Here is a 13,580-nt window from a genome sequence, read left to right as displayed (position 1 = left end):
TATTCGTCTCTTCTATCCAGATTCCAGTCGGATCTCCTCCTTTTCATCTAACTCCATCGTTCTCGTACTGTAGGAGGCGCTGTGACATTCGTTAGTCTACCGTAAAACCACAGAAGAAAGAAAGACTGGAGCATTCAGACGGTGAGTTTAATCTTTTCTACATTATTTGCGTTTTAGCGGTTTGCTTGTTATTTGTCTGTCTATAGTTTTTAATGAACTTAAATTAAGCTTTCCTTAGCTTATGAAAAATAACCATGGTTTTGCTACAGTAACCATTACAAATGTCTAGTAACCATGTTTACATGATTTGTATTAAACAGTTATACCAACATTTGGTTAAATTTCAATGCTAGATGCTTTTAAAGTTTTCACAATTTCGGGTGAAATGATTAGAAATCTGACAATATCATGTTTAAGATCTTTCTATATGAGTTATACATGCAATAATGTCATATACTTTTTGATAAAATTCCTGCACAGTGCTGGCTCAATACTGAAACTAAACATAAATGCTCCTAAACACTTATATATGAAATTAATATTACCTAATATTCTCCAAAATATTTTGAGTTTAAATCAGTGTCAGTTCATTACAAATTCTTCTTGTAGCCTAATAATGATAATGTGTTTGTCTTCAGATGTTGACCATGAGAGCACAGATGGATGTGATCTGCTGTAAATCAGTAGGAACGGATCTGTCCATGCTGGATATTGAGGATTTCATCATTGAAATATGTCAGCTGAAGAAAGAGGTGGCGTCACTGGAGGCAAAGCTGAGAGAAAGAGGAGACAACCCCAACAGAGAGGTTTGAGCAGCTCATCATTTCATCCTTCAGCTCAATCAAACCAAAGTTTTGTTAGCTTCTCACTTCTTATACACATCTCAAATTAAGCCAGCAGCAAAATATGCTAACAAATCACCAATATAACCACTAGAGATTAGGGCTGTCACTTTTGTGAAAAAATCCTGTTCGATTTTTGAGACATAAGTTCATTGATTGTAAAATCGATTTTCCATGTCGAAAGACGTTTCCATTTTAAACGCCAAATATAGGCAAATCCACGGACAACTAACAGGCATTAGCTCGAACGTAAAGAGGGCGCTTGAGATGCGCACAAGTCAGCAAATATTCCTGATGATTTATTGGCGTGAAGTTTCGTGCACAATGACAAACAGGAGTGCAACATTCTCGAAAAACAATAAGCCATAACATAAATGAAAAACATTACTGCAGGCTTCAACATGGCTGTGTTTACGATTAGAAATTTCAAACAAATTTCGCCTACGAGGGCGATTGTAGACGCGTAGCCCGAATCTGTATCTGTATGCATGAGACTGTCTGCATACCAGCAGAATTCACAGTTTAGTTGTAAAAAGAGACACATTATGCAGAAGTATAATTTGCTGTTATGCGCGTTTGTCAGAGCCTGCAGTTGCTGTGTGGCGCGCGTTCGCTGTGGGCGTATCGTGACGAGCTGGACGCACTCCGAGAAAAGACCGTTATAATCGATTCCCTATTTTCGTTTTCGAAACTTGTGTTGGTTGGTCCGATCGATCGTGCAATCGATTTTCGAACGTAAAGTGACAGCCCTACTAGAGATAACTGCTGAGTAAGGCTAATATCAACAGGTTGTTCTTTATTTGTGTTGATCTATGATGTGTTTTCTCAGGATCTGGAGAAGGTTTCAGTGTGTGTGAGTGATGGGACAGAAGCTCAGGATTTAGTCTGGAGATCCAGAGACACACAGGACTCAGAGCTCAGCCTCACTTTACTGTGTTACACTGACGCTCAGGATCATGGATCCGCTGATCAAACCTCTGACTGTAACGCTGAAGAACAGCAGATGAAGATGTGCTCCGTCAAACTGGAGGACTGCAGGAACCTGATAGAGAGACGAGGAGAAGAAACCACAGCAGAGGAACAACAACAGAGCCATGAGGAGGAGGAGGAGGATCAGAATAATGATGATGATGATGAAGATCAGAATGATGATGTTGATGATGACTTTGTTCCTTCAGGTATGTTTTTTTCTTTTATGACCAGATATGCTGAAGTAACAGAATTAGTATTAAATTGTAGAAATATGTTCTGACCTAAATTCATGTGGAGCAGCATTTGTAGCGAATTCTGCCAATTTAAGACACTGAGAATGGCAATTTGTGTGCTGCACCTGTGTGTAAAATATCATATCAGACTTTGAATTTATTTAAATCACAGCCTTAAAAGTTAACCGCACAAACACATCACAAATTAAATTTTTTTTTTACATTTATCATAAATTTCAATTGTAAGGGAAACAGGTCAATTTATCTCAAAGGGAATTTGTTCAAAGATTGTTGACATTTATTTATGTATTGATTGTCCATTGTTCAACATGAAATGTGATTGCAACATTTTTTATTTACATTTGCATTTCCTAATTTTGCATGCACAACATGTGACAGTTCAAATGCTTAAAAGATAAAACATATTCAGTGTTTCCCCTAGGTTTACAGGTTTGGGGGGGGGGGGGGGGGGGGTTGGTTGGTTGGGGAAAATTGACACAGACACTATCCATCTATCTATCTATCTATCTATCTATCTATCTATCTATCTATCTATGTCACATTAATTGGTTGTCTGGGAGGGTAATGCTTTGTAAAAGTTAACATAAAACACAAATGTAAAAAAAAAAAAATGTTAACATAAGATATCTCTTTAAAAAAACAAAAAAAACATTTAAATATTTTTAAAATTGACTTTTGCAAATAACCTTTGTTAAATTTATAGAAGTATTTGTTCATATTAATGGACCAGAGCTTAAATAGTTTTATTTTTTAACTAACAACTAAAAAAAGATTTATAAATACTAACAAATATATTGCTCATTCATTGTTCGTTAATGTTAGTTAATACATTTATATGACAAACAAATTTTAAATGGGCTTTTTTTGTGAGAAGTTTTTATTTCTATGATGCATTTATTGGAGAGAATAATCCTGTCAGACGCAGCACTGCTGTGAACGCGCGTTCACGTTTAAACAATTTAAACAATGTATTATTCAATGCATTACACATATACATATACATATATATATATATATATATATATATATATATATTAAGTTGCTCAAGCAAGTGGTAAAATATTTAACCATGTATTAATATTAAAATCTTTTGCATTTAAATTAATACAATAAATCTTGCATGTCACAAAGAACTTGTTTTTCCACCTCCACAAATGTCATTATGTCGCCTTGTTGAGGTAAATTGTAGTTTTCCTTGCTTTACCCCGGTCTTAAAATGAAAAAAGTAGTATTTAATTAAATAAATTTATGGTGAGATTACTACATTTTATTTAATTAATCGCACTTATGGTGAAATTACTACATTTTCAGGTCAATCTGTGTTCATTTTGACCACGAAACATGCGCTGTCACTTTAAATTCAGCGTTTGCAGCACAGCAGAAATCATAGACAGTATATAAACGGCAAAAGTAGACTCGGTGCGGAAACGATCGCTGCACTGCTGTATACGCACCGCAACTGGAACGGATCGATCATCGACGGACTGTATCCGCGTGCAGTGTGAAAGCTCTGTAAACATGGGTACGGAAAAAAATACTCACCGCACACGCACTGCAAACTAAATATGTGTGAAACGGGCGTAGACTTGGAGCAGGAGAGCTACTCCGGCTGCTACTCGCAGTAGAGCGAGTGTTGCCATCTTCAGTTCAGCGACATATTTCCCGCCGCGCGCTCTCTGTCCGCTAGTGCTCATCTGTATTTGACGCAAGTGTTTGTTTGTGTGTGAGTGTGCGCGCTTGCGCACTCATTGGGATAATTGTAAACGCGCAAACACAGACAGAAAAGACATGCCATCGTGGAAATAAGATAAATAACATATTACTTAAGGGCTATTTAGTTTTTTTTAATAATATAACAAATCGTAATCTGGCGCTATAAAGAAAATCAAATCAAATTTACTTGACTTCAAGGGGGGCGGGGGGAGCCGTTAGGAGGGCGGGGCGCCCCCCTTATATAATGGTAGGGGAAACACTGATATTTAAAAAATGCTGCTCTTAGATACTGATTAATCACAGGTCTTAGGCTAAATCATAAATTGGAATTATTTGGTATTAAATCAAACAAAAGCTGCTTTGTGCGCAGTCAAGTTGGAACAGGGACATCCCCAAACTGTTCTCACAAAGTTGGGAGCATGAAATTGTCCAAAATGTCTTGGTATGCTGAAGCATTAAGAGTTCCTTTCATTGGAACTAAGAGGCCAAGTCCAACCCCTGAAAAATAACCCCACACCATAATCCCCCCTCCACCAAACGTTACACTTAGCACAATGCAGTCCGGCAAGCACCGTTCTCCTGGCAACTGCCAAACCCAGACTCGTCTTTTGGATTGCCAGACATAGCGTGATTCTTCGCACCAGAGAACACGTCTCCATTGCTCTAGAGTCCAGTGGCGGCGTGCTTTACCCCACTGCATCCGACGCTTTACACCACTGCATCCAACGCTTTACACCACTGCATCCCACACTTTACCCCACTGCATCCCACGCTTTACACCACTGCATCCAACGCTTTACACCACTGCATCTCACGCTTCACACCACTGCATCCCACGCTTCACACCACTGCATCCCACGCTTCACACCACTGCATCCCACGCTTCACACCACTGCATCTCACGCTTCACACCACTGCATCCCACGCTTCACACCACTGCATCCCACGCTTCACACCACTGCATCCCACGCTTCACACCACTGCATCCCACGCTTCACACCACTGCATCCCACGCTTCACACCACTGCATCCCACGCTTCACACCACTGCATCTCACGCTTCACACCACTGCATCCCACGCTTCACACCACTGCATCCCACGCTTTACACCACTGCATCCCACGCTTCACACCACTGCATCCCACGCTTCACACCACTGCATCCCACGCTTCACACCACTGCATCCCACGCTTCACACCACTGCATCTCACGCTTCACACCACTGCATCCCACGCTTCACACCACTGCATCCCACGCTTCACACCACTGCATCCCACGCTTCACACCACTGCATCCCACGCTTCACACCACTGCATCCCACGCTTCACACCACTGCATCCCACGCTTTACACCACTGCATCTCACGCTTCACACCACTGCATCCCACGCTTCACACCACTGCATCCCACGCTTCACACCACTGCATCCCACGCTTTACACCACTGCTTTACACCACTGCATCCCACACTTTACACCACCACTGCATCCCCCGCTTTACCCCACTGCATCCCCCGCTTTACTCCACTGCATCCCCCGCTTTACTCCACTGCATCCCACGCTTTACACCACTGCATCCCACGCTTCACACCACTACATCCCCCGCTTTACCCCACTGCATCCCACGCTTTACACCACTGCATCTCACACTTTACACCACTGCATCCCACGTTTTACACCACTGCATCCCACGCTTCACACCACTGCATCCCACGCTTTACACCACCACTGCATCCCACACTTTACACCATCCCACGCTTTACACCGCTGCATCCCATGCTTTAATCCACTGCATCCCACGCTTTACACTACTGCATCCCACGCTTAACACCACTGCACCCCACGCTTTACACCACTGCACCCCACGCTTTACACCACTGCATCCCACGCTTTACTCCACTGCATCCCACGCTTTACTCCACTGCACCCCACGCTTTACGCCACTGCACCCCACGCTTTACACCACTGCACCCCACGCTTTACACCACTGCACCCCACGCTTTACACCACTGCATTCAATTCAATTCAAATTTATTTGTATAGCGCTTTTCACAATACATATTGTTTCAAAGCAGCTTTACAGAAAGTGCATTTCAGAAATGTACATAGAAAAATACAGTTAGTTAATCGTATTAATTTAGGGCATAACATATCGCCAGCGTTGAGTCGTCTCTTCACAGGCGTCGAGTCGTCTCTTCACGGGTGTTGGGGTATCTTAAGTTTCCATGAGAGGCTGGATACAAACTGGAGCTGACGAACTCTATTTACCACAGCATAACAACAGAAAAGCAGATGGGAAATAATTAGCATAGCTGCTGTTCATAATATTAATGCATTCGATCTGATTCAGCTGTAGTATAAAAGGTAAGTATTATGTGAATGCTTGGCTAAAGATATGCGTCTTTAATCTAGTTTTAAACTGGGACAGCGAGTCTGAGCCTCGAACAATATCAGGAAGGCCGTTCCAGAGTTTAGGAGCTAAATGTGAAAACGCCCTACCCTCCTTTAGTGGACTTCGATATCCTAGGAATGACCAGAAGCCTTGAATTTAGTGATCTTAACGAGCGCAATGGATTGTAGGGCGATAGAAGTTCCGTTAAATACCCAGGAGCTAAACCATTTAGGGCTTTATAGGTCAGTAGTAATACTTTATAATTGATACGGAACTTAATAGGTAACCAGTGTAGAGATGATAGAATTGGTGTTATATGATCATATCTTCTTGACCTAGTAAGAACTCTAGCAGCTGCATTTTGGACTAGCTGTAGCTTGTTTATTGAGGATGCAGGACAACCAGCTAATAAAGCATTACTAGTCTCGAGGTCATGAATGCATGAACTAACTTTTCTGCATCAGAAACAGATAGCATGTTACGTAGCTTTGCAATGTTCTAATATGATTTTCGAAAGACAAGTTGCGGTCTAGTATAACACCCAGGTCTTTTACTGTAGTGGATAAAGTAACAGGACATCCTTCTAAATTAAAGTCAAGTCAAGTATATTTGTATAGCGCTTTTCACAATACATATTGTATCAAAGCAGCTTCATAGTATTAAATTAAAATAATACAACAAGGTTTGTTTCTAGTGGAATTTGATTGATAAAATTAAATTAAATATCCCCAAAAATATCCTTAACTGAGCAAGCCAAAGGCAACAGTGGCAAGGCTGTATTGTAAGAGGTTGTATTGTAAGAGGTTTTGTGGGCAGTTTTTTGGACCAATAAGTAATACCTCCGTTTTATCTGAATTTAATAGCAGAAAATTACACGTCATCCAGTATCTTTAACACACTCTGTCAATTTAGATAGTTTAGTGTTTTCATCTGGTTGTGATGAAATATATAATTGAGTATCATCGGCATAACAGTGGAAATTAATTCCATGTTTTCTTATAATATTACCAAGTGGCAGCATATATATTGAGAATAGCAGAGGGCCTAACACAGATCCTTGCGGCACTCCATAGTTTACTGATGTTATCTTAGATTTTTCCCCATTTAAACAGACAAAATGGTAGCGGTCTGATAAATACGATCTAAACCAGCTTAATGCCTGTCCATGAACACCAGTGTAGTTTTGTAGTCTATCTAAGAGTATTTTGTGATCTATAGTGTCGAACGCAGTGCTAAGATTGAGTAAAAATAGTATTGAGATACAGCCTTGGTCAGAAGCTAGAAGTAAATCATTTGTAATTTTAACGAGCGCAGTTTCTGTGCTATGATGCGGCCTGAATCCTGACTGAAATCATTTTCTTGCAAGAAAGAGCACAATTGTGCGGACACAACTTTTTCTAGTATTTTAGACATAAATGGAAGATTTGAAATGGGTCTATAATTTGCTAGGTTATTATGATCTAATTGTGGTTTCTTAATGAGAGGTTTTATAACTGTCAACTTGAATATTCTTGGAACATGACCTAAAGATAAAGACGAGTTAATAATATTGAGAAGAGGCTCTTCCACTACAGGTAACACTTCTTTCAGTAGTTTAGTGGGTATTGGATCTAATAAACATGTTGTTGGTTTAGATGCAATGATACGTTTATTTAGCTCTTACTGTCCTATAGTTGTAAAGCGGTGTAGTTGTTCTTGAGGGGCGATAATTGAGGCTGAATCATAAGACACCATTAAAGATTGTACATTTACAATTGTGTTTCTGATGCTTTCTATTTTCTCAGTGAAGAAATTCATAAAATCATTACTACTACACTGTAACAGAATATTTTGATCAGGTGATGTCTGTTTATTTGTTAGTCTAGCCACGGTGTTGCATTAGGGCCTTTTTATAATGTGACATACTGTCTTTCCACGCGATTCTAAAGACCTCTAAATTAGTTTGTTTCCATTTACGCTCTAAATTACGAGTTTCTCTCTTGATAACATGCGTAGCACTGTTGTACCATGGTGCTTTATGGCGCTTTTCCACTACACAGTACCAGCTCGGCTCGGCTCGGCTCGACTCGGCTTTGTTTGATTTTCCACTGTGTAAAAGTTGTACCTGTACCGGCTTCCAGGTACTTTTTTCGTACCACCTCCGGTGAGGTTCTAAGCGAGCTGAGGCGATACTAAAATGTGACGTGAAAACACGGCAGACTGCTGATTGGTCAGAGAGAATCGTCACTATTCACTGCGTCATCATTGCACGCGCCAGGCGGAGTATCCTGAATAAAAAACAGCAAAAACAAAAACATCCAAAAACAGCATACACTCGATTTCCTCCATTGTCCTGTGTGTTTGGGTAGCGGGTGCCTCGCGTAGAAGATTAAGTCACGGCATTTTCCTGCGGCGTCGCTATGGCGACCAGGGACTATTGTGGAGGTACTATCTGCAATGGAAAACGGAGCGAAAAGCGAGCCGAGTCGAGTCGAGTTGAGCTGGTACTGGTAATGGAAAAGCGCCATTAGTTTTCTCTCTAACCTTTTTTAATCTAATTGGTGCAACAATGTCTAATGTACTAGAGAAAATGGTGCTCATAATGCTAGTCATTTCCTCTAGTTCATCTGTTTGTTTGGGTTCACTGAGCAGCTGAGATAGATCAGGTAAGCTATTTGAGAATCTTATCTATAGTGGTTGGAAGGATTGTTCTGCCTGGTCGATAACCTGGCGCAACATGACAAATTTCAGCAGTATGTAGTATGCAAGTCACCATGTAATGATCAGTGACATCATCACTTCGCATCCCATGCTTTACACCACTGCATCCCACGCTTTGCATTGCACTTGGTGACGTTAGGCTTTGATGCAGCTGCTCGACCATGAAAACCCATTCCATGAAGCTCTCTTTGCTGTGTTCTTGAGCTAATCTGAAGGCCACACGCAGTTTGGAGGTCTGTAGCTGTTGACTCTGCAGAAAATTGGTGACTTCTGCGCACTGTGCGCCTCAGCATGCGCTGACCCCACTGTGATTTTACATGGCATACCACTTCGTGGCCAAGTTGCTGTTGTTCCCAATTGCTTCCACTTTGTTATAATACCACTAACAGTTGACCGTGGAATATTTAGTAGTGAGGAAATTTCACAAATGGACTTCTTGCACAGGTGGCAACCTATCACGGTCCCACGCTTGTTTACTGAGCTCCTGAGAGCAACTCATTTTTTCACAGATGTTTGTAGAAGCGTCTTCATGCCTAGTGCTTGATTTTATACAACTGTGGCCATGGAAGTGATTGGAACACCTGAATTCATTGATTTGGAGGGGTGTCCCAATACTTTTGGCAATATAGTGTATATCTAGACTGATCTATAGATCTATAACAAAATTATATCTATAACAAATCTGCTAGTCAACTCTAGTTGATTAGTCAACTCATCCCGAGTGCTCGTTACTGCTGTTATTTGTGCACAGACGCGCACTGCAGTCCTGTTGTGGAGACTCTTTATTCGTTCCAGTGAAATCACAAAATAAAATGCAAACATGTCCCTGCTCGATATACAATCTAAAAACCTATACGAGGGAAGATTCGAACCCAGAACCTCTGATATGCGTAGAGTAAGAATAAGTTTTTAGCAAATAAGAACTATCAGTCATTAATTCATCAATCCTCCTTTCGTTCTTTGGTGGGGTTATACATTTTCCATCAATGCACCAGTTCAGCTAGAATCTGGAGGTATTACTTGCGTTTGATGTTTATGTCTTCTTTAAATGGGGATACCCTTCCTGGTCTTTGCTGGAGAGGGGATTTCTCATGTTTATTGATTGGCTGGTGGTCTCGTTGTGTCTGGATTGATGTCTGGGCAACCAATCACATTGGTGTGTTGGCGGATGATTGGAAAGTCTTATGGATGAAGTTTGAAGTTTGGCGCGGGCAGTACAGTTTAACATAACTCACAAGACTAAACAGAAAAGAAAGGAAATTAAATTAAAAGAAGAAAAGTAAGTGAGACGAGAGTAGTTAGATGGCTTGAATGAAGCAGTTTGTTCTTATCCCATTTTCATCTCCCAAATCTTGATCTGCGGTGTGTCTGACTGTTGCTATTAACTTGAGGCATCTGTCCAGCCTCTTTGAGAGTTTCTGACCAATTAGGTATCGTCTTTGGTTCAGAGGTGGCTGTTTCTCCTCCCCTCACATAAATTACATGGTCTCTTAACTTTCCCACTCTTAGCAGAGAGTACAGTTTCGACGTGTTTTCTATAATAAGAATATGATACATTTTAGTCATCTTTTAAATTATGAGCAGACGATCATACTGATAGGAAACAAGAAACACTTTCAGTCAACCACTCAATAGTTATAACAATTGCATGAATTATATGATCTAAGCATAATAGTCACATATATAGGTTGTAGACATGATATAGAATTATGCAGTTGAACAATGTTTGATTATAAGTCCGTGTAGCATTGTTTTGGGAGAATCTGATACATTTTGGTACGTAAAGTCTTAGTCTCTGTGGTTTTAAGAGATTTCAATCCTCTGTTTCAGAGCTCAGGTCAAACCATGTTTTCCAATTATGTCTTGGGGGGGTCAAACAACCCTTGGTGTTTTCCTCGTGAGGCTCAAGCTGTGCCCTCTCCAAACCAATCCATCTTTTACAAACTGCCCAACGTTGACATCTTAAAGTCGGAAGAGTCAAGGAAAAGAAAACGAGAAACTGAGTGAGTGGTATTTATGACAGTAATGTTAAATACAAGTACTCCATAGTATGCTTTGAAGTGGAATCTTACAAGGGTTCATTGTTTACAGTGGTGGAGTTCATTAGTTAGCTCAGACTGGATGGTGCCCACTTCATTTATGGTCCTAGATTGTTCTGTTTGAACGAATCATCTCTGTCCGATCTGGTCTCAGATCCTACACAATTTTATTTTGACTGATCATTCAGCCTTAAAAGTTACAAAAAGTTACATATTAAATGCCCATTATTTTCCTTTCAGATGACAACGCTGGTTCATCTTCTCATGGAGAAACTGCCTCTACATCCAAAGAGCAACTGACAGTGAAGAGATTCTCCTGTGGAAAAACATTCAGAAAACAAGGTCATTTAGCGAGACGTGAGAGAAAACACACAGAACGGAAAGACTTCACCTGTAAGATATGTGACATCAGCTTTTCTACCTCAAAAGAGAAGAGACTTCATTCAAAAGAGCACAGCGTGAAGAAGGAGTTTTGCTGTGAACAGTGCGGGAAGGATTTTTTCACCACTCTTTATAGTATGAGAGCTCATATAAAGACACACAGTGAAAAGACTTTCCACTGCAGCGAGTGCGACAAGTATTTCGGCACCAACCAAAACCTTTTAATGCATAAGAGGATCCACACTGGTGAAAAGCCGTACCAGTGCACTCAATGTGAGAGGAGCTTCAACCAGAGGGCCCATCTGAAGAGCCATCTACTCACACACACCAATGAGAGGCCGTACAAGTGTCCTTACTGCGAGAAGGGCTTCAACCAGGGATCCCATCTGAAGAGCCATCAGCTCACACATAGCAATGAGAGGCCATATCAGTGCCCCCTCTGCGAGAAGAGCTTCAACCAGAGATCCCGTTTGAACAACCATCTACTCATACACACCAATGAGAGTCTATACAAGTGTCCCCTCTGCGAGATGAGCTTCAAATGCGGAACCAGTCTGAAGAAACATCTACTCACACACACCAGTGAAAGGCCGTATCAGTGCAGTAAATGTGAGAAAACCTTTACAAACTCAAGTTCTCTGAAGTTACACCAAAAAACACACTCCGATATCAGACCATATCAGTGTTCACACTGTGAGAAACGTTTCTATCATTCGACTCACCGGAAAACCCATGAGAGGATTCACACTGGAGAGAAACCGTACCTGTGCTCCTACTGCGGGAAGAGCTTTGCTAGTCCATTTTATTTCAAAGTTCATCTGAGAGTTCACACTGGAGAGAAACCATATCACTGTGGTGATTGTGGGAAGGGTTTTACTAATTCAAGTGGCTTACAAATGCACCAGAGGACTCATACAGGAGAAAAACCTTTTAAATGTTCACATTGTGACAAGACTTTTGCTCGATCAAGTGCCATGAAGATCCATGAGCGATGGCATACAGGAGAGAAACCTTACCGCTGCTCAATCTGTGGCGAGAGATTCGCTTTTAAATGGGGTTTTCGGACTCACCAGAAGAAACACGCCACTCCAGAATCATCATAGCTTCATCATGTCATTATTTTAGTTTGTGTAAAAAAAAACACCTTGCAGTGTTACAGGGACGTTATTTCATGGTTGTAAAAAACCTAAAACTAGAATGTCCAAAGGACACCAAACTTAAATCTCTGTGTCTTAGCACTTTATATTAGCCCATATGTGAAAAATCAGGGTGTTTTACTGGACAGCGAATTAAAGTTGGACAGAGAAGTTAATCAAGTTTATATAAATTACGTGCCCTTGTAAAAACAAAGTCCTTTCTCTCTTTTAATAATTTTGAAAGAGTTATCCATGCTTTTATCACCACAAAGCTTGACTTTTGCAACTCAATCTATTTGGGGATTAGTCCATTTTATTTAAACCGCCTTCAGATGGGTCAAAATGCAGCTGCCAGAGTTTTAATGGGAGCTCATAAGCCTGAGCGCTATATAAATGTAAGGAATTATTATTATTATGAGCATATCACCCCTGTTCTACAGCCTCTACATTGGTTGCCCGTTCGCCACAGAAATGATTTTAAAGTGCTTTTATTGGTTTTTAAATCTTTGTATGGTTTAGCACCCTAAAACCTCTCTGAACAGTTGATTGACTATCAACCAGAGAGAGCTCTTGGGTCTGCCAATCAGAGGCTCTTAGTGGTCTCTAAAACCACACTAAAGTCTAGGGGTGACCAGGGCTGAGTTTCTCGATAACGTTGTCTCTTAGCATGCTACGAAGACTCTTAAGGTATAACTTAACTAAAGGTATACCATTACTAGGCGTGTTCCCCAAACTATACCTTAGAAAGCTGCTTAAGATATACCTTCTTACGTGCGACGTTACCCAGTGCTGTCTGTGGCGATGCTGCTGAATTGGTTGATATCGATGGCTCGAGAATCAATTATTCTCTTGTCCAGGGGCTGTTTCACTGCGTTATTCTAGAAAGTGGTGTTCTTTATAAAACAGTCCCTCCAGTTTTTCGCGATTCCGCGATCGCTGAATACAACGCAAAATCAACAAAATGTCGCATTTTTTTGCGATCCTGCATAATTCCTAATTTAACCGCAAAATAATCACAAAAATGAAAAAGACCTCACAAAACATTAAATTATAATCACCCAATTGAAATATCTCTAGTTTAATTAAAGTTTCAATGCATTTTTACGTGGATACAGATGTTGCAGGAAAAGGGGAAACTCCTTTTCCTCGATTTA

General features: G+C 40.7%; 1 protein-coding gene across 1 annotated transcript; it reads left to right on the top strand.

The window, feature by feature from the left end:
* Positions 1 to 93: 93 nt before the first annotated feature.
* LOC311069228 (uncharacterized protein) lies at positions 94 to 13,443 on the top strand. The gene is made up of 4 exons (XM_084092241.1): positions 94 to 141; positions 639 to 806; positions 1,672 to 2,020; positions 11,150 to 13,443. Exons 2-4 carry the CDS (start codon positions 639 to 641, stop codon positions 12,391 to 12,393), a joined length of 1,761 nt encoding a protein of 586 aa, XP_083948367.1. The 5' UTR covers positions 94 to 141; the 3' UTR covers positions 12,394 to 13,443.
* Positions 13,444 to 13,580: the final 137 nt, after the last annotated feature.

The sequence above is a fragment of the Abramis brama genome (assembly GCF_963993115.1).
Source record: "Abramis brama genome assembly, chromosome: 2".
Classification (NCBI taxonomy): Eukaryota; Metazoa; Chordata; class Actinopteri; order Cypriniformes; family Leuciscidae; genus Abramis; species Abramis brama.
Note: the sequence above shows the minus strand (reverse complement) of the source record. Positions and strands in the feature narration are given on the sequence as shown.

Coding starts and splice junctions, on each gene's coding strand:
- LOC311069228 (XM_084092241.1), top strand. CDS start 639: ATGTTGACCATGAGAGCACAGATGGATGTGATCTGCTGTAAATCAGTA. Junction 807..1,671: donor GAGACAACCCCAACAGAGAG/GTTTGAGCAGCT, acceptor GTGTTTTCTCAG/GATCTGGAGAAGGTTTCAGT. Junction 2,021..11,149: donor TGATGACTTTGTTCCTTCAG/GTATGTTTTTTT, acceptor TTTTCCTTTCAG/ATGACAACGCTGGTTCATCT.